The sequence below is a fragment of the Solanum pennellii genome, chromosome 5, assembly GCF_001406875.1.
Source record: "Solanum pennellii chromosome 5, SPENNV200".
Taxonomy (NCBI): Eukaryota; Viridiplantae; Streptophyta; class Magnoliopsida; order Solanales; family Solanaceae; genus Solanum; species Solanum pennellii.
In genome coordinates this window covers 6,036,560-6,056,186 of record NC_028641.1, presented here as the reverse complement: position 1 = coordinate 6,056,186, position 19,627 = coordinate 6,036,560, and the positions used below count along the sequence as shown (strand labels likewise).

General features: G+C 35.2%; 3 protein-coding genes across 4 annotated transcripts; 1 reads left to right on the top strand and 2 right to left on the bottom strand.

The window, feature by feature from the left end:
- The first annotated feature begins 800 nt into the window (after nucleotides 1–800).
- Nucleotides 801–3,666, top strand: LOC107020556. 2 transcript variants are annotated; one of them, XM_015220974.2, is made up of 3 exons: nucleotides 801–1,761; nucleotides 2,394–2,740; nucleotides 2,902–3,666. In XM_015220974.2, exons 1-3 carry the CDS (start codon nucleotides 1,479–1,481, stop codon nucleotides 3,481–3,483), a joined length of 1,212 nt encoding a protein of 403 aa, XP_015076460.1. In that variant the 5' UTR covers nucleotides 801–1,478; the 3' UTR covers nucleotides 3,484–3,666. The 2 variants fall into 2 exon arrangements, with proteins under 2 accessions (XP_015076460.1, XP_015076459.1); XM_015220973.2 differs by having other exon boundaries at nucleotides 801–1,803.
- A 373-nt stretch (nucleotides 3,667–4,039) lies between these two features.
- On the bottom strand, nucleotides 4,040–11,997 carry LOC107020557 (magnesium transporter MRS2-5). The gene is made up of 7 exons (XM_015220975.2): nucleotides 11,765–11,997; nucleotides 8,660–9,263; nucleotides 6,867–6,937; nucleotides 5,954–6,082; nucleotides 5,431–5,772; nucleotides 4,485–4,532; nucleotides 4,040–4,339 (listed from the first exon to the last, which is right to left on the bottom strand). Exons 2-7 carry the CDS (start codon nucleotides 9,081–9,083, stop codon nucleotides 4,109–4,111), a joined length of 1,245 nt encoding a protein of 414 aa, XP_015076461.1. The 5' UTR covers nucleotides 9,084–9,263; nucleotides 11,765–11,997; the 3' UTR covers nucleotides 4,040–4,108.
- A 1,744-nt stretch (nucleotides 11,998–13,741) lies between these two features.
- Nucleotides 13,742–18,734, bottom strand: LOC107018688 (ninja-family protein AFP3-like). Its single transcript, XM_015219230.2, has 2 exons — nucleotides 17,433–18,734; nucleotides 13,742–14,638 (listed from the first exon to the last, which is right to left on the bottom strand). The coding sequence occupies exons 1-2, from the start codon at nucleotides 18,367–18,369 to the stop codon at nucleotides 14,226–14,228; spliced, it is 1,350 nt and encodes a 449-aa protein (XP_015074716.1). The 5' UTR covers nucleotides 18,370–18,734; the 3' UTR covers nucleotides 13,742–14,225.
- Nucleotides 18,735–19,627: the final 893 nt, after the last annotated feature.

Genomic DNA, 19,627 nt, shown 5'->3' with positions numbered 1-19,627 from the left:
ATATATATATATATATATATATATATATATATTGAAGAAGATCAAAGAGGAGATAAGGAGCAGGACAAGTGGAAACACCCCAAAGAAATGCAATAGTGTAGACAAAGCTTGGATAGATAAGTTTTTTTTTTTTTTAATGTAGATAGTGCACATGAGCATTGATAGAGGATAGAGGAGGTAAATGAGTGAAGAATTGTAATTGAAACATATTTGGAATTTAATAAAAGTTGTTAGTTCGATAAAAAAAAAAGGAAAAACCCAAGGAGTACTTATCTCAATCAAGGATAATTGAGAGATTCCTTGATTGAGGTGATTTGTTGATCCACGTACATATTAGATATATGTGCATGGTAAGTCGCTTCTCTATCATGCTTGGCTTGGCTGACTTGATTTCTTTCTTGTTTGGTCAGCAGATCTCGAATCTTTGACTTGATTCATTTTTATGTTGTCTGCGTAGATTACCTCCTTTTTGATTTCGTAGCCTGCGAAAATTGTGAGTAATGTATTAATAGTCTATTATCAAAATCAACTAACTCTAACAAGTTAGCAATTATATGTTACATTTTCAATAGACACGTAAATCATTTATGGCCTCACTTTTTTTTCTTAGAGAAAATGAATTATTTGGACTTTATTATAGTAGGCTGGATCCTTTTTTTCTTTTTTAATAATATAGTTATTATATTCTATTTATATCTTTTGGTCCACCTTTCATTTTCAATAACTAACTACGTGGTCATGGTGACTAAATTTGTGATAACCATACATTATTCCACCTATTTTTCTCTAAGTATTCTAAGAAATATAGCTAATAACCATATAATTTTTTTTAGAAGAATACATGGTTCTGTTTGAAGTAGGAGTAACGTAAAATTGTCTTTGTGTGATTTATATGTCATAAGTTCGAGCCGTAAAATTGTGTCTATGTGATTTATATGTCATACGCTCGAATCATAAAGTTGTCACTGTCTGATTTATATTAAAGAAAAATTATTCAATTTATTTATACTTTTTTTTTTAGGATCATCTACAATCTAATGTTGAACAAATTTTAGCAGAAAAATCTCTCCCTTCAATATAGTAGTGATGTTTAGATCAACTTGTACGTTAGCTATTGCTTTCTCGTATGTGTATTTGCTAAATCTATCCATCGAGGCTTAGACTGATGAGAAGAAATTTCTAGAAGGCTTTTTTGTTTTTGGTATTAGAGTTTTATAGCTAGTAATGAATAGCATGTTTGGAATTTCCATTTTTTTTGTGTGTTTGTGAGACAGAGCTAGGATTTGAACTTAACGTGTTCTAAATTCTAGGATAGGCGATATTAGGTGTTAGTAATTGAGTTCTGAATTTAAAATTTTGTACATATATTTACTAGATTTCTTAATTAGCACAAATACAGAGTTTGGACTAAAGTTACTGGTTAAGCGGAACTTGTAGGTAACCTTCTAGCTCCGCCCCTAATAGATCAAGACTTGTATATGGAGTTTTGGGTTGTTGTAGCAGCTGCAGGAGCAGGTTATGTAGCACAATATTTGCAAAGTTCATCAGATGAAAAGGGCAACTTATTAGTAGATAACAAGAAGAATTTGTTGCATCAACTACGCGAAAAAGTGTGTCCTTTTCATATATTAGCTCGAAAAAGAGCTAAAAAGGATGTCTCAGATGATGAAGAAGTTTCCAGATTCAGACATCTTAATCTTGATTCATCAGATTGCCTCGAGAAAGATTCATTTTGTCCATCCTCAGCAAAAGAATATACAGGTACCAGGAACAAAGATTCTGGTGGATCATTCAATACAACAGGTTCTAACTTCAAAAAGTTTATTTGGATTTAACGTATATATACTGACAGCGTAGAGAAATTTTACAGTATATGTGTTTATGATATGTTGTAGCGCGTAACATGCCTTATTTTCTAGGTTGTTGTTTACTTGTATTTGTGGTTTGGAGTTATCTGTAGTTATGATCATTTAGGTGATGGTGTTGGTGTACATATCTGTTGTTTCTGCTTAGTTCTACTTATTGCACTTACCAGATCATGTGAGTCAAATGGCTTTCGGGAACAACCTCTCTACCTTCACGAGGTGCTATAGGATCTCACTTAAAAAATGACACTTTGTGAGTAGGATTCAACACGGGTGCAGCAATATTTTTGTAGAGTTCGAGCAACATAGGCCAAAACATAAAGCAATTTAGTTACCTAAATGCAATGGCTCTATATAAGCCAAAACTAATGTTGCTCAGACTCTGTAACAAATGTGAGTAGATGCGTGTCCGATCCTCCAAAAATGAATACGACATGTGTGTATGACAATTTTTTGGAGAGTCCGAGCAACCAATTTAGTTACCTAATATGCCTTGTTTCTGTTTCTCCCTTGTCTTGATTCAAGCAGGGCTACCAAATGGAATGGCTCTATTCTATATGGGAATTGTTAGTGGCATGGTGTCTGCTGTTATTGCAAACAGAAAAGAGATAGAAAAGGTGAATGAGAAGTTAAAATGGACCAAGAATTTAGTTCAGAAGTTAGAAAATGAGCTCAATGTGAAAGAGATTGCTAATGATGATTATGAGAATCCAAATCTATGTAGTCCCTCGATGTCAACTGTTGATGAACCAACAAGTGAAGCAGAGAAACACGAGTCGATGAGCGAAATTGAGGCAGAGCTTGAAGCTGAATTAGAAAGGTTGGAAATCAGCTTGGAGGTTTCAAACTTTGAAAGAATATCTGATTGTGTTGAGGTAAGCCTGCATTTAGCTATACTTCTACTTTTTTGAAAATGTCGTTTTTTTCGAGATTTTGACTCTAACTTGCTTGAGATTGAGGATGTCTATGATGACAAGAATTCTTATTTTACTTCTGTGAGTAGTATCTCTGATTCATAAAAATTTAAAATTTGCAGCTAAATCCAGAAGATGAAATAAATGTGGTTCGTGGAGACTTGAAACTAGATTGCCTCAATGTGCAGAGCCCTGATTCATCAGGATCAGAGAGTGGAACTTGGATTGATCATTCTAAACCTGCCAACCATCCTGTTTCCCCGAGGGAGCTAAGCTCGCGTCTGCATGAGGTGATAGAATCCAGGCTAGAAGCTCGAATTAAGGAGCTCGAAACAGCCCTTTATCATAGCCAAAATAGAGCTTGTTCATTGGAAACACAACATAATCTCTCTCAAAAGGCCTTTGCATTGCGCGATTCAGAGTCCTCTTCATGTCTACAAAGTCCAGATTGGTATCATGAGGCTGATGAAGAGACCATCAGTATCATGCATGGAAGTGAAAATGCTTTTGACACTAATACAAGAACCCCTCCTTTTGATGGAGGATTGATTGATAGCCCAAACGAAGAACAGGGTGGCCTGGTTCACGAACGTAAGCAGCCTACCTTGATACAATTATTAAAGACAGAATCCATGGCTCAAACCCGTGAGCTACATGTCACACGGAAACAACATTACTATTGCTCCAAAGTTCCCATTCATTGATAGACCAGATATGATGGGAAAATGATCATTATCTATATTATGTTGTCTTCTGTTATTTTTTATGTTACATTGGTATCTTCTTACAACTCTTTTGAGTATAGAGACAAAATGTGCAGTATACATGTAAAGATTGAAGAATTTTTTATAGATTAATAGACATTAGGGATAGGGTGTTATTCCGTATACTTGAGATGATGTATCATTTGTGCCATGGGGTTCAAGTTTCAACTGAATCCATCATTTTTTACACAAAACATAGATGTAAGGGAAACACATAGATTTCCATAAATACTATATTCTGAACTCATAATTTCAAAAGTACAACGAGTTCGATAGTAAAGAATATGAAAGTTAAACCATCATGTTCAAGTCATGGATTCACCTCTGGTCCAAGCCAGAGACGATGAGAAAGGCGTGTACATGTGGAGAAAAACTTCATTTCCAGCTTAGTCTGCTTTTCTGAATCTAATGCAGAGAAGAGGAATAGTAGCTCAGATAGGCAAAAGCAAAAGTTCAGTCTTGTCAGCTTAACGCATAAAGAAGCTCCAGAACAAGATGAGATAATGAAGAATCAATTGATTGTGGCGATTTCCACTCCATCTTCATTATAGATGTTAAGATCTGTTTACAGCGGAAGAAGTTTCTTATGCTTAAAGTAAATCATGAAAGCAATGTATAAGACCAAACAAAAGATTCCAGTGATGATAATAGTCCAGTTAAACCCATCCGGATCGTCAAAAACTGTGGTTTTCAAGTTCATTCCAAATACTGCAGTTACCATAGCAAATATTGTTGCCACAAAAGTGGCAGCTGTTAGAAGCAACTCAAATTGTATTAGCTGATTCTGGACATTGGCCTGTAACATAATAAAATTTTGAGTGAGTTTCATGAACATTACAGTGTAGATACGTGTCTTTAATGTATATGAAAAGTTATGCTGAAACAAAAGACATCAAGAAAAAAGGGAACATTAAAAGATAGTATCCGCAAGTTAGTCTTACAAGTTTTATATTGATCAGATCCTCCGTATCATCAATATATTCTTTAAGCTGCAACATATGAGAGAACAAACGTGAGAATACAAATTCATCAGTTGGAATGTTGAATCAAATTAATTAGGAGCTCGTGTGTTAGTCATCACTCATCACTATTAATCAAATTTAATAAGAGGCCATGCATTATGAGTTATGGGAGAAAATCTTGGTGTATGGACTATTTGACTCTTCAATGGATGATTTTGAAGGGATTAAATCATCGATGCTATTAGTTAGGGGTCTCTGTAGTCTGCAGTATCTTTACCAGAATAATTCACACATTGAAAAGTTTAAAACCAATAAATAGGGGTAGGTTAAGCAACTAAACAACATACAACCTAAAGGCAAGGAAGTGAATGACGCCCCCAAGGTTGTACAGAAATGTTAGTATCAAACAGTAATATAAGATCTACTTAGTATACCCCCTTAATGTTAATCAAAAGCTGGATTACTCCCATGATTCTCCCCTTATCCGTAAACCAGAACCCGAGGCTATATTTTAGCAAATACTCCTTCCGTTTCAATTTATTTGTCTCACTTTCCTTTAGTCTGTTTCAAAAGAATGTCTGTTTCCTTCTTTTTTGGCAACTTTTTGACTCTAACTTTCCACATGGCATGTTTAAGACCACAAGATTAAAGGCATTTTGATCATTCTACATATCTTTAGTTGAAGACCACAAGATTCTTCTAGACTTTCTTAAAATCTATGTCAACTCAAAACCAAACAAAATATTAGCAGCGGAGGAAGTAAATCTTAAGATTATTTGGTAAGAATCGTAATCCAACTCTACTTGCATTTCTTGAATCTATCAGGGAAGGAGTTCAGTTCATTCTAATTTAATTATTTTTGCAGTATAAATATAAGATTTTCTGGATATCAAGAAGAAAAGCTATTAATATAAGAATCTCTTACTGATGACAACTTGTTCAGAGCGCTGTCAATGACCACAAAATATGTTTCAAGCAACATTTCAAGCTGATCAATATTTTCTTGACAATTAGATGAAGCTGAAATGCTTCCGTGTTTGCTTGAGCTCAAATTACTGAATGCCCGTTGCAACTTATGCATCCCAGTAGTTGATGTTGCAGGTGATACTGGAGCAGATCTTGCTGCTCCTCTAATTTTTCCATATATATCCGCTTGTTCATATGAATCATTATTTAAATAATCCTCCTTCCTCTGTTTCTTCTCTGTTAAGTACATCTCAGCCATGTCACCATCATCATCCATTAGATGTTCTATTTCATCACATACCTGAACGTTTTTCGATAAGTAATAATTTTATTAAGGTACAGAATACGTATAAGAGGAAGACATCTGTCACTCGTATTCCACTAATACAGGTATTGGAGATCTGCATGCCTGAACATTTGTTTAAAAGCTTAAGTGGTCTGACAGATAACGAAGCAGTATCAGACTACATATACAATCATACCTTTTGGACGCGCTGAGTCAAGGCAAGCAATTGACCTTTCAATCTACGAACTCGTTCCAGATTTAGAGTGTTAATAGATGACGCTAGTTCATCAAGCACGGGGTATACTTCCAGTTCTAATTCTTTCACCTGTTTGATTTAGAAAGACATGAAAAAGAATTTTGATTGAGACTTGAGAATATATACGTTTAATCATGAGAATTACTGCATTTTGTTTGAGGTACTGGATACAGAGAGACAAACATGTCGAAGTGCATCATATTTAGGCCAACACATCACATCATGATGATGATAAAACTGAGTAAGAAACAAAACAGATGGGATTTACTAACATCCAAGAGCAATTGATGCAAAGCACCTTGAATCCATTTTTAGTTAACCAACATAGAACCATAAAAGCTCAACTTAAAATGGATCAAGCTGCAACTAAGCTTTAAGATACCGCGCTTGCCTAGTGCGGTTACCTCTCCTATGTGGTTTGCGAGCTGCTGCATAGGAGCGGGGGTTTTACCCTGTGCGCACCCAAAGGGTAGCGGCTGCAGGTTTCCCTTGTCATAAAATATATATATATATATATTCTATTACTCCTATCTGCAGTTCCTTTTTTTTATACACCTGTGGTGTCCAGGACAGCTTACGCGCCATGAACTAATTCCACGGGATACCTCCCACCAACAATAGGTACTACCGGTAACTTTCCCCTCCTAGATTCGGACAGATGGAAAGGTTTGAACCTGAGACCTCATGGTCCTCAACGCACTTCATTGACTACTAGACTTAAGATATTTATCACATTATGCAATAATGGCACACATATTGGAGCTAGTATATTATGCCTACAATGGACAGCAAATATTCTAGTCTATTACACAAAAGAGTTATCAATCTGCCACCAAAAGAGTCTTTTGCATACCTGAGCATCAAGAGACAAGCAAGTTAGCTCCAAAACAAGCTCAAGGGCTCTGAACTCGAAAGGAAGACCATCTGAATTAAAACACCACTCATTATGAAAAAAACTGAAATTTCTTCTATAGAGAGTTCACCTTATATCAAAAGAAACATCACACCAGGGTAAAATAGGTTCAAACAGAGGGGAGGGGAGGGGACATAGAGGATTCATCGAACAGACGCCAACAAGTTTGGGATGGTGTACTTGCTGTTGCATTGAAAGACATGACATCATGCTAAATGAACGCAAAGAACAGAGAACGTTTCAGAATCACTGTAATTACATGCATCCCTCAAACAACAAAAACACCATTGGTTGCTGAACATGCTCAAGTGTCAGTTCATTTATACTAGAGGGGATATCATCCATTGCTTCTAATAGCTATCGATACTACTTTTATGGATACATAAAGAACTGCAGATGCTAAGTACAGAAGTTTGATTAAATTAAAGTCAAAGACGTAAGACAGGCTGTTCTTACAAAGCTCAGGCAAGGTGGAACAAAATTTAAGGCTAATTTTTATACTTCGTTCTGCAATTTAGTAGGTCAAAAGTAGCATTTGGCAGAAGCTACAATAAGTGCATGCTACATGGAAAAAAACAGCTGGATAACATAACTGTTATAATAAGCTTGGAACTCAATACCTTGAATCTTTATCAATTTCTTTTCCAATATCTCCTTTCAATTGAGGTCTTTATATATCCAAATTCACTGTTAAGAAAATATCATGGCTACACAACATAAAAATTTCCAGAATTAAGCCATTACCAATAGTGAGAAATATCTCCAACTTCTAGCATCATCCAAGTTTTCCATTTTTTACTTTAATAATTGTTCTTATGCAGACTCAGGAATGGATTTAGATGCTAATTGCCATGCAACAGAGGAACCAAGAACTATTTCCAAGACTTCTTGATCTCTCTTTCTGTATAGATAAGTTCAGAAGTTTTGTTATGCTTATACAACCATAATGCCATTCATAGATAAAACCAGATACAAATATTAAAATAAGAAAACCAACAACACAGAGTTTGCTCCCCACATAGAATGCCACAAGCTTTGACCTACTCAACTGTTTCCGTTGAGGGGGACGAAGAGGTGGATCCAATCAATTTCAGCAATTCATGTTGCATTTTCTTGTGTTATGATTTAGAATTACATGGATCTGATTCAGACATAGACAGAACAACATTCAACAATCATGCCTAATCCCAAACGATTCCAATGCAGATGCCTTGAAAAAATAGGCTTTCTGCATTAAGCACTTTGCTAATAAAATTGTACCAATCCAACTCTGGAAAATATAGCCTCTGTGCGACTTGTTTGTCTCTTTTGCCTTTCCAAGAGTGTGACAGGTTTTCTATGAGAAGTCGTCTTTCACTTCTCCTTTTAACCCTGGAATGCAGAACCATAAGTGCATCATATTTTCCAGATAGCATCTGAAACTTTTAAGTTCTACTTTCAATACATTAATGGTTATCTCAATATTGAACTTGGTCTAGCGGGACTAAAGAAGTCACAGTTAACAGTTAAACTGGCATGGAGGGCGGAATAGTTAATTTTTTGTCAACATTACGATCCATTGGTGCCAGACAATTTAAACAAAAAAGAGATAACCTAACAATAAGCTAGATTGCATAGAACAGGAGCATCTACTGGCTTTCAACTCTTCGACAGAAACTAGCTTTCACTGGTTTTTATTGCTTTTGAGAAAAAACCAAGCTTTAGTGCAGAAAAATAAATAGAAATGGATTTACCCGGCTGATCTCTATTTATCTGAAGGCGTTTACACAATTCAGACTCGTATTGCAGTACACAAGCATCCAAAGAATTCATCAGTATAACCTCATCAGCTGTGATGACACATCTGATCTGTTCAAGGTTTACCACAATAGCTTGTTCTCGTCCTAATATTGTGGAGGGATAGATAAACTTAGGGTCCAAAAGCCGGAGATCCCTGGCTGGCAAAGAACAATGTCTCATAACGGTAGCCTTATCCAATTCCAAAATTTTTGAATTACCATGCTCATCAATCTTTATCCAAGAGCGACTCCCATGACCTTGGCCTCTCCTCTTAATACCAGGTAGACCAGACCCATGAAAGTTGTTTGCCTGTACATCTGAATAAAACCTAGTAGATGTAGATTCTGGAAAATCAGAAGGACCATTTTCTTCTGCCATTTGCTTTCACTTTCTGTGAGTTAGCAACAAACCTCAGAAACAAAGATTTCAGCATTGATCAAAGCCCCAAGTACTTACTCCAACTGCAGCACTGTTGCTTTTAGCAAAGCGTTAGTGTTAGCAAAGTAGTAGCTTTTCTTATTATGGTTCTTATTACTTTTATTTTCATATCTTCTGCTCCTGCAAAATAAATTGTGAACAGAAGAACCACATAATCAAATAGATGTAACTTGTCAAAAAAACAAAATAAGTAAATGTAATTTTCACTATAGCTTTATCTAGACAGCAAAAGGCTTAAGTTACATAGCCTCAGAAGAAAAGTTATGAACACATTGATCCTGAAACACACTCCCAAACGGCTACTAGAAAATGTGACAAACATGTGGGTTTTGGTCCACTCTTAATCAGAACATTTTCTCCTTGATTTTCATCCTTCTACAATCCTCATCAAAATAATTTCCTCACGTCTAAGCATAGGCCAAAATCAAGGACAAGCAGAACCCTATTTCAACATCAATCTTCTTTTGCATTTGTATGCAAGGAGATTTAGAATTAGGAATTAACAAGAGGAGTCTGATGTCATGGTTTCATAGGCTGCAAAAAAAAAAGAGGACATCTAAAGACCATCTGCTAATTTTTGTTATTATCAGTTATTTCTTTTTCTTCCGTTACTTCTTGTTCGTGACTAATTTGTATTGTTGTTCCTTGAGCTGAGGGTCTATCATAAACAGCCTCTCTACCTCAGAAGTAGGAGTAAGGTCTACATAAACTCTACCCTCCTTAGACCCCACTTCGTGAGATTCCACTGGGCATGTTATTGTTGTTGAGGATATCTAAAGAGGTGATTTCACTTGTACTAACAGGTTAAACGTCATAAAAACTTATCCAAACATTTTATGTATGTTGCTATCCCAGTTCCACAATAAGAATGTATGTTGTAAGCATAATATGAATCCACTCTGAAAGCAAATCCCATTCATGCAACCCCAGATCAAAAGTAGCATGGAAACTCATTCCAACATCAAAAAAGATCTTAAACACTCAGTATGAAAAGGAAGAGATAGAGGACATTCAAATAGGAGGTTATAACTTGCACTAAGTGTAAATTATCCAAGCAGTTAAGTGAGTTATTGATCCAAAACCAAATTCCAGAATAAGAAGGTACCACAAAAGTAAAATAAATGCAAGTTTGCATGTTAATGAAACGTGGAACCATAGATCAACATCAATCATTTTTCGGATTCATTGCTTTAATTCTCATATTTGGTAAATCGTAAGTCAACTTAAGGATACATCACTAATTTTTCAGATTCTTTGTTTTAGTTCTCATTTTTGGTAAGTTCAACTTACAAAGATGTGAATTGCTGCTATGGATTATCTGATATTGAATAAAAGTGTATCGCCTCTTCCAGAACTAGTTTTGTCCCATCTGCTAGAGCTTGAAAAGTCCTAAAGGGCCAGCGTATTCAGGTCATTTTTGGCCACGCTTCCTTATGTCTAGTATTTAGACAAATTTGACAAAACTAGATTCACCTTATTGCATTGAAATCCAGAATAGTACTCCCTCCGTTTCAAATTGTTTGTCCGGGGGATTATAGAACGTAAAGAAGATTTTTTATTTTTGTGGTCTTAAACTAAATATATGTAGAAAGTATCAAATGTCTTTTAAGCATGGAAACTAAATTCCAACATAATGAAAACAAACAAAAAAAAAAACCTTTACAAACTCAATAGTAATTCATAAGAAATCCATAACCATGTCAAAACTTACAAACCAGTAAGCAAATTTTTTGCTACCTAGGGGACATTTACAACAAACCTTCACAGATACCAGCTCAATTAAAGAGAGCAATATGGTAAAATAGCCAAGGAGAGAACAAAATGAACAAAGTTTGAATCTTGACACTTGAAAATTAACAGCATATCACCTAGTAACCAAATATTCAGAATAGAAAACTACGATACATCCTATGGCATTGAAATCTGGTAACAGTAAGACAGTCACGCTACTACCACTCAGTTTTCATCTAACCAAATATCAAAAATAGCATGGAAACTCAATTCTGACATTTCTTTTTTAAAAAAAAAAAAAGGAACCTTAACAAACTCAACACTATTCCACAAGAAAACAATAACCATGTCAAAATTCACAAACCAGTTAGCAAAATTCTATTTTCCTATCTCACACTACCTAAGGGACATCCAAAACAAACTCTCATAGATACCAGCTCAACTAAGCACCCACTGGCGTATCCTGGTAGTCAATGAGGTGGATGACAACCATCAGTCTCACATTCAAATCCCAGCAAAGACAAAAAACACAAGGTAATTTATTTTCATCTATCCTTCCTCAATGAACAAACTCACCTCATACCCATTGTTGGTGGACGTTGACAGGTATCCTATTGAATTAGTCGGGGTGAGCACCGGACACCACAGTTATCAAAAAAAATACATATACCATCTCAACTAAACAGAAACAGTACACTAAAACAGCTGAGAACAGAACAAAAAAAGCACAAAGTTTGAATCTTGATACTCCAAATCAACAGAATAACCCCAAAATTAAACCAAAAAACAAATTACAAACTCACCAACTACAGAGAACTAAACAGTATGAAAACTGAACCCCACATCAAGTCAAATCCAGAACTTAAACCACACTAAGAAAAAGCTCATACCTTCACCAGAAAACCATAAAACGCCTTTGGGCTTAAAAGGGTCTCTGCAACAATGAATCCAAGAACAAAAACACGTCTTACACAGTGCAGATTTGCAGTAAATTAAAAGTATAATATTAACTGAATGAGTATAAAGATTTAGGGAAAAGAAGAAAGAAAGGGTCCTAGGAATCAGGATGAATCAATTATAGTATCAAAATCCCCAGACCACGTAACCTTAATCTAAGTAGTCTGAGAAGAGATAATAGTTAAAAACACATTTAAACATATAATTTTTATAAGAAAATATATTTTAACTATTAATTGTTTATTTTTCTTATTTTTTTTATAAAAAAAATAAATAGTTAATAATTAAAGTATATTTTTGATAAGTCATTCACAATAATTTAAATATAAAACTCAAATAATAATCTAAATATGTAACTCTGGAATAATTTAAATGTATTTATTATGCTCTTACAAAAATTAATTAATTTTCTCACTAAAATATTTTAAGGAAACATGTGGAAAGATTACAAAGATGAAGAAAATGAAGAGATTAATATATATGGATTTAGAAGATTTTTTTTGGTTTGAAGTAATTTAATACTTGTATTACTATATTGAATCAATCAAATTTTACATCAATTATAGAGCGATTATTAATTTTTAATCTAACTACACTCAAGCCGCTCCTAAAAGTTGTTTTCTTGAATGTATATATGTTAAACTTTTCTTAATATTTTTTGCTTTACTAACATTTAATATTATTTAGTAAACATTAGACGCTTCGAACAGAATTTTTATTTTGTCACGTAAATTCTTAATTTTCTTTTTTATCTTTTTCCCCAAGTTTTACTATTGTCCTTACTTCTTTTGCCTTCCAAGCAAAGGGATAAATGATTGATTGCACTTTCTTTTTATTATATACCAATATACATGCATCTTATTTACTATATGAAAAATTTGAATATCATGAATAATAATCTTTTTCACATGTCATAGTATATTCCTTCTAATTCTCTTTTTCTTTTTTCTTGGATTGTGAAATAAAGAGCTTGGCACTGCATTGGGCTGCAGGCTATTAAAAAAATCTAAAATTTGTCTAGATTTAGAATATGATACATATTTGACCATTTCTAGAATGCCATATCAAACTGATTTTCATAATATTCATTGTTTTGTTGTATGGTGTAGTGGAAAATTGGAACTTGATTGATTTTGTCATTTCAGTTTTTTCATTATAATAAAGGTTTGTTTTATAAAACATACTTAACTAATAATAACTGTAAAAACATAATATAATGGTAGTACGATAATAGTTGAATGATAATTGATAGTGATCGTGATGTATTGCAGATATTGAAATTTTACTAGGCAAATAACCTTGTAATTTGCTTACTGAAGTAATCTAAAATAAATTTAAAGTTTTTTGTATCTTCCTGTTTGGTTTCAACTTTAGACAGAGTCAATTGCTGCAGGAAGGAAAAAAAGAAAGCATCCTTAGTCCACACGCCTCAATAAATAGTTATATTGTGAAATATTTGGATTCCGCAACGTCTCTTTATATATTCTTTTAACAACTTTCACCTCACGAACTAACTTATTACGTTGAAGTAATCACAATAATGTCAATTTTCTAACATGGTATTAGATATGTTGTGTTATCTATGTTGACAAGCATGAGCGTGCAGGGAGGTGTCGAGTTATCCCACATCGATGGTACGCAGGATATTGAATCCTGGGCAGGCAAGTAGGTGTCAAGTTGTCCCACATCGATGTCACCTTTTGACCTACCCATACCTCGTAAGCTAGCTTTTGAAATTAAGTTAAAACGCGAGTTCACTTCTGAAGAATCTCTATCAGAAAAAACAAAGTCAGAAATCAGCCACATGTTCCCAATGGAACACATTCAATTCATGGACCACCTATAATTGCAACCAACAAACACTTGTTTGTCTCCCTCAACACCACAATGATGCAATCATACAACATGGTCCCAGAACATAAAGCCTCTAAAATAAAATGAGTGCCTTGAGTGCATAGCACATCAGACACTTCCAATATACAGAAATCATGATGGATAAAGATTTGACTAAATGCAAGATATGTACAGTACGGATTATCGAAAACAGCCTCTCTTACCCTACAAAGGTAGAGATGAGGTTTGCGACTACTGGGATTACACCGAGTGCCTTGTTGTAGTAGTAACATATTAAGGATCAAAAGGGTCCAAAGTAAGGAGGGCAATGATATCATTCAAGATCAATTCATTCCTCCGAATTTCCTTAAAAGAATCCGTAAATGTACATACAGAACTCTTCTTTAGTCCAGTTTCCCTCAAGGTGTGCACAAGTCGATACATATATCTCACTCTTAAAGAGAGGAATCAAAGAAACAAAAATGGAAATGGGTAGGTTCTTGCTGCTTTGCACGGTGTGATCTGTGATATCCTCTTCCACCGAAAACCCTGTGGTATCAATCACAGCAAGGGAGAAGCATTGGGGTTTATGACAATATGCTTGAGAGGGTGAGCAACGTCGGTGCCTCCAGCGTGCTTGACAAACTCGGCTGGTGAGTGAAAACTTCCATGACAGACGCACATAATTCTTACCTCCTCCCCTTTGCTGTACCTGTATAGTATTCCGTCTACTCTTTTACCATTAGGACCATCTCCTTTCGTGAAAACGCATGGCATGTTTTCTAATGTGTTTGTTCCAGTTTCCTTTTCCTTTGCCCGACTTTTTGCTGCCTCGAGCTTCTTAGATGGACTGTCCATATCACCTCCTGACATTCTGCTTCCGGTCTCTCTCATTTTTGACCCAGACGAACCCATATCTTGACTCCCCCCTCCTTGTAATGAGTGGATACTGGCCGGGCTTAGCTCGCCAGACCCTGCAGCCGGGGTTCACCATGGTTCTAAAATTATGGTGGAAACGATAAACAGAAGAATGATAAAAAGCAGACCATATACAACATCTTTTCATTCTTTCCATTACACAGTACACTCCAAAAACATGTTAAGGTCATATGACCAACTACAGAAGTGATGGTTAAACCATATCACAACCTGAAAAATTATTACACTATTGGACGATTAAGGTGCTCAAAATTATTAACCACAAGGAAATGATTACAGACAATCTAATTAAAAAAGGAACTTCTTCAACCAGATCAGATGATCTAATATTCTTTACAGACAATCAATACGTGCATATTTCACAAATGCACTTCACTCATGTAGTGTAAAATCAAAAGCATATTTAACACTCTTGACTAAACAAACCATTTAATCATGCGAACTAATGTAACAACGGCAAACATCTGAGGTCAGCAAACTAGGATAATAGGACAAGAGCAGATGCACTAAATTTCAAATTTTTAGTATCCACCATGTTGCCGATTTCAGGATGCGTGAAAGAGGATTCAGATCTAGTCCATTAAAGAATATCTATCAAGAATCACTAACACCTCTATAGGATATCCAAATTCTAGTAAACAATTCTTTATCAAAGAAGTATAAGCCTAGAAGGTTAGTGTTCTACATCTTGCACACGACCAGGGGCAGAGGAGATATCCAAAAAGTGAACGATAACAACTCATGAGGAATATGGATATTATTTATCTTATATGGAGATAGCGGCAGAGACGTGCATGGACATCAGGGAGTAGAGTGTGACAAGCAAAAGGCGCATCCAACATAAACTCCTATCTAACAATAAAGGTCCATATCACATTTGCATCAACTAGCTTGTCAAATTTAGTAATTTACATCTACGGGGTATTCAAGAAATTGTGATACAGCGAGCCAAAGCAGCTGCATCAAGAGCAGCAGACAAATCTCCCTCAACCCTAATCCATTCTATCACAAGGACCACAACAAAAAAGGTAAAGACTAGAGAGACAGAGACAATCTTGACAGCCCAATAGGTAATTCACAAAGAAGACTTCACCGAAAAGGTTGTTGCTTACCAAAAGTAGCACGGATAGAACAAGCATTTGAAGCCATGACGTCTAAAATTCATCAGGCTTTAATCACACATAACTAATTCCTTGGGTGAGGAAAAGGAAAATATACCATCTAGAAAGATCTGTTAGTTTGATTAATCCTACCACTAAATCAATTGAGACTAGAACACTTTCAAGTAGGTAGTTATAAGTTGTTGAGAATGTCGAAAGCTCACGGGAAGTTGGCATCATATAAACCAATGTTGCTCAGACTATTTAAAAAATGTCAATAGGTGTGCCTCAGATTCTCCAAAAATAGCGCGTGTTTGGAGAATCCGACACAAGTGCAGCATCGAAGGTGAAGACTTTGCGCAACTTGGACATAGACATAGCGGTATTTATCCCAAGGGGTCTTTTATTTTATCATCCAAAAAAAAAATGTGCCGCCTGCAATTAAATGATCTAGGTTGGTTTCCAAGTCTATAGCTAATAACTGTCCAGCTTCATTATCCTTGCTGTTTAATTGGAAGTAGTGAACTCTGGTTAATTATTTTGTGGAGAAGATATGAATCTCTAGTTTCTGTGAAAAGAGTATCAGACTTTAGTCTTCATACAATACTTCCAAAGAGAAAATCACATAGCCAAATAAGCACACTACCAGATGCTCCCAAGGGATGCATTGTAGTATTTATGAGTATTTTTATCGCACTAAGTTCACATCAAAGCAAGCATTTAAAAATTAAGGTGGTATTTTACATCAGATAACTTTTTTTCTCAAACAATTGCACCTGCAAATTTTTATCACAGACACTTCCCTATCTCTCTTTAGCTCCTGCATTTCTTCCTGCAATTGTCGTGACTTCCTGATGTGGCAATAAAAGAAAGTTCCCGAAGTCACCTAGATAACCTAATCAAACCAACAGCACAACTACAACACTTGACCTGACAAGTAGTCAAGTACCTCCAAATAGTCAATATAGCATAACATTCTTGAGGTGCTAAAAGTAGAAAACAACAATTTTAAGTCGCGAATGTGGTGACAAGAGAAGGTTGTCTAATTAGTTATACCACTCCTTCACATACAACCATTAGGATCAGGTTTGAGTTGGCAAGAGGAAATGGAAACTACTTTGGATTCCTTAAGGGGTGAAGGAGGGTCAGGAGGGTTCTTTCATAAATTCTTTTTTTATGGTGGTGACCTAGTTAAGCTTACACGCACTTCTGAGAAATATCGGCTAGCTCTTGAATAATGGTCTCCCATGACTTTGCCCACTTCATTAATCACTGGCCACACCCTAAGGCGCAGCGAGGCTGGGGTTTAAAAAGAATCAAGAATGTGGTGAACGGCAATAAGACACAAGACATGGATAAGTACCATAGAAACTTGTAAACATTTAAGTGAGGGGACCTAAGCAGCAAGTTTTGACTAAATTTAGGAGAGATACATTCAACAACTCACAGAAACAAATTACTAAAAAACAGATGCATATTTCTGGCAACAGATGACTCAACAGTAATCATTTATGACCAATGCTGAATAAGAACATTGTCTTTAAGCACCCCTCACAGCAACATGTGATAGACCACTCCTTACCCTAGAAGGAAAATTTTCAATCCCAAAGTACTGATATAATTACAGTACTGTAATTTTCTAATTCAACTAGTATCAACTCTCAAGAATTGAATTTAAAAAAGAGCACATACATAATAAATGTTAATATTGGCCAAAAAAAAATTGTACCTTGTGGAAGTTTACTTTCCAATTCAGACATACTTGAAGAACTACCACCACCTTGGGATTCAACAGAACCTTGTGACCCCAATTTCCCATGTCCTTGCATTTTACCTCCTGAATAACTTCCTTTACCTTTCCCCACTGTTAAATCTATTCCATCTCCTGTCAAACTACCTTGCCTTGCAACGGCAGCCAATGTTGGCGATACCGATAAACCAAATCTTTTCGCAGACATCAAGTACTGTTCTTTATCTAATCTACCTCTTAAATTCATCTCAATTTCCTTCTTTTCATCTTCCATACTTCCTCCCCCACCACCACCAACAACAACAACAGTAGTTCCTCCTCCACCCTCTTTGTCACCCCTCAAATTTCTCTGTTTCTCCGATCTTCTCCTTTTAGCTTCCATTCTTCTCAAAGTTTGCAACTCCTTTCTCTTCCTCCATTCTTCCTCAGTCTCCACAGGCAAAGAAGAAGTTCTCACCAAAGTAGGATAAGACACTGGTGGTGGTGCAAGAGCATCATCATCTCTTACTATAGGCAAACAAGAAGCTACAGAAGAAGACCTTATCAACTTATTACTACTAGAAGATTTATCAACACCAAATCTACCTCCCAATGATAAACCAAGATTCAACTCTACTTCCCCTTCATCTTCTTCCTCCTTCACCTCCTTCCCTCCTGCAACAACAACCTCAACTCTAGATTTTCCTGAACTACTACCACTACTACTACCACCACCCATAAATCTCTGCAACAAATCCCTTGAAAATCTATTTGTTTCCACAGAAAGATTTTCCATCTCAATTCTACTTTTCCTTTTCTCATCTGTATTATCTCCCATAGCAAACCATAAACCCACCAAATATACTATCAAGAACACCAAACCAAAGTTAAAAAACTTACCTATTCTGACATGTACGTGCATGTTTAACACTTCCATGATCTGATTTAGCCACTCCCGGATGCAAAAATCTAATCTTTAACTGCATATTAGCTCAAACAAGCTCAAAGATTAAGTCTTTACACCCAAATTTTTCACTTTAAGAAATCCCAACTGGAAAAAAAAAAAAGTAAATATCGCCCGAGTTGTTCCCGGAAAAAAAAAACAAAAGGGTGGCAGGAAAACCAAGAAAATGGTTAAAAATCCACCAAAAAGTATATAAAAATGTAATCTTTGCAAGAAAATATTATGTTCCGGCAAAAGGGTCGCCGGAAAATCAAGAAAATATTGCAATGAGAGAGGTAGAGTAAAAGAATAATGAAATATACTAACAAATCAAACAAGACCCAGAAAGATAGAAGCAGGCAGGAAAAGAAAGACTAAAGAAAAAAAAAACAAAGGGGTGTGGGGGTGGGAGGTGGACGAAAAGACCAAAATACCCTTTGTGAATTGGGGTGGGGGACAAAGAAAGTACTGGGAAAGGACAAGTGTCAGAAGAAGAGAGAGAGAAGAAAGACACGTGGGACTATATGAATAGCTCTCTTTTTGGTTCTTCTAACTATGTGTTTTTTTTTTTATTAAAAATTTTCTAGTGAAGTTTATATATGTAGAAAATTTAGTATATGGTCATTCACACTTAACAAATCTTTACTATTTGAGTCAATCATGTTTGTATAGAGAGGGACACATTGTTTATTCACCAAGATTGGAAATATTTTGCTTTTTGACAAAAACCCCTTCATGTAGTTTTTGTTTGAGCCAACTTGATTCGTGAATGTTATTGGTACTTGTTTGCTACAATAATTAATAATGTAGGGATTAATTAAGCATTAATCGATAATACATAGAGTATTATTATTAAGTATTTATTCATTATTTTTAATTAGTTTTGTGTGTGGTTTAAAATTTTATAAAAAAAATTCTTTCTAGTTTATATCGTTGAATTATTATGGGATTTTTCTATTTTATGTAATTGGATCAACGTAGATAATTGACGGATAATATTATTTTTTATTGCATTTTTAACTAGCTATGAGAATGAAAACTTTATTGTCATGTTCACTATCTTCTCACTTAAATTATTTGAGAGTAAATAATCGTCATCATAATAAATCAGAGTTAATATCTTAAAAGGTCACACAATTATAATAATTTATAGAGAGAATTTATTGAACTTTATTTTCCATCAATAAATTAGAAAAAAGAACTCTTTATCAAAATAAAATAAAATAAAAATAAATGATAGATGTCGCAAAAT

Excerpts from the sequence above, each read along its gene's own strand:
- LOC107018688 (XM_015219230.2), bottom strand. The coding sequence starts at position 18,369 with ATGGAAGTGTTAAACATGCACGTACATGTCAGAATAGGTAAGTTTTTT. Across the intron at positions 14,639-17,432 it reads GGAAAGTAAACTTCCACAAG|GGTCTGGCGAGCTAAGCCCG; the intron begins GTACAATTTTTT and ends CCCCGGCTGCAG.
- LOC107020557 (XM_015220975.2), bottom strand. The coding sequence starts at position 9,083 with ATGGCAGAAGAAAATGGTCCTTCTGATTTTCCAGAATCTACATCTACT. Across the intron at positions 4,533-5,430 it reads CTCTGAACAAGTTGTCATCA|CTTAAAGAATATATTGATGA; the intron begins GTAAGAGATTCT and ends CATATGTTGCAG. Across the intron at positions 4,340-4,484 it reads ATCTGATCAATATAAAACTT|GCCAATGTCCAGAATCAGCT; the intron begins GTAAGACTAACT and ends ATTATGTTACAG.
- LOC107020556 (XM_015220973.2), top strand. The coding sequence starts at position 1,479 with ATGGAGTTTTGGGTTGTTGTAGCAGCTGCAGGAGCAGGTTATGTAGCA. Across the intron at positions 1,804-2,393 it reads TGGATCATTCAATACAACAG|GGCTACCAAATGGAATGGCT; the intron begins GTTCTAACTTCA and ends TGATTCAAGCAG. Across the intron at positions 2,741-2,901 it reads GAATATCTGATTGTGTTGAG|CTAAATCCAGAAGATGAAAT; the intron begins GTAAGCCTGCAT and ends TAAAATTTGCAG.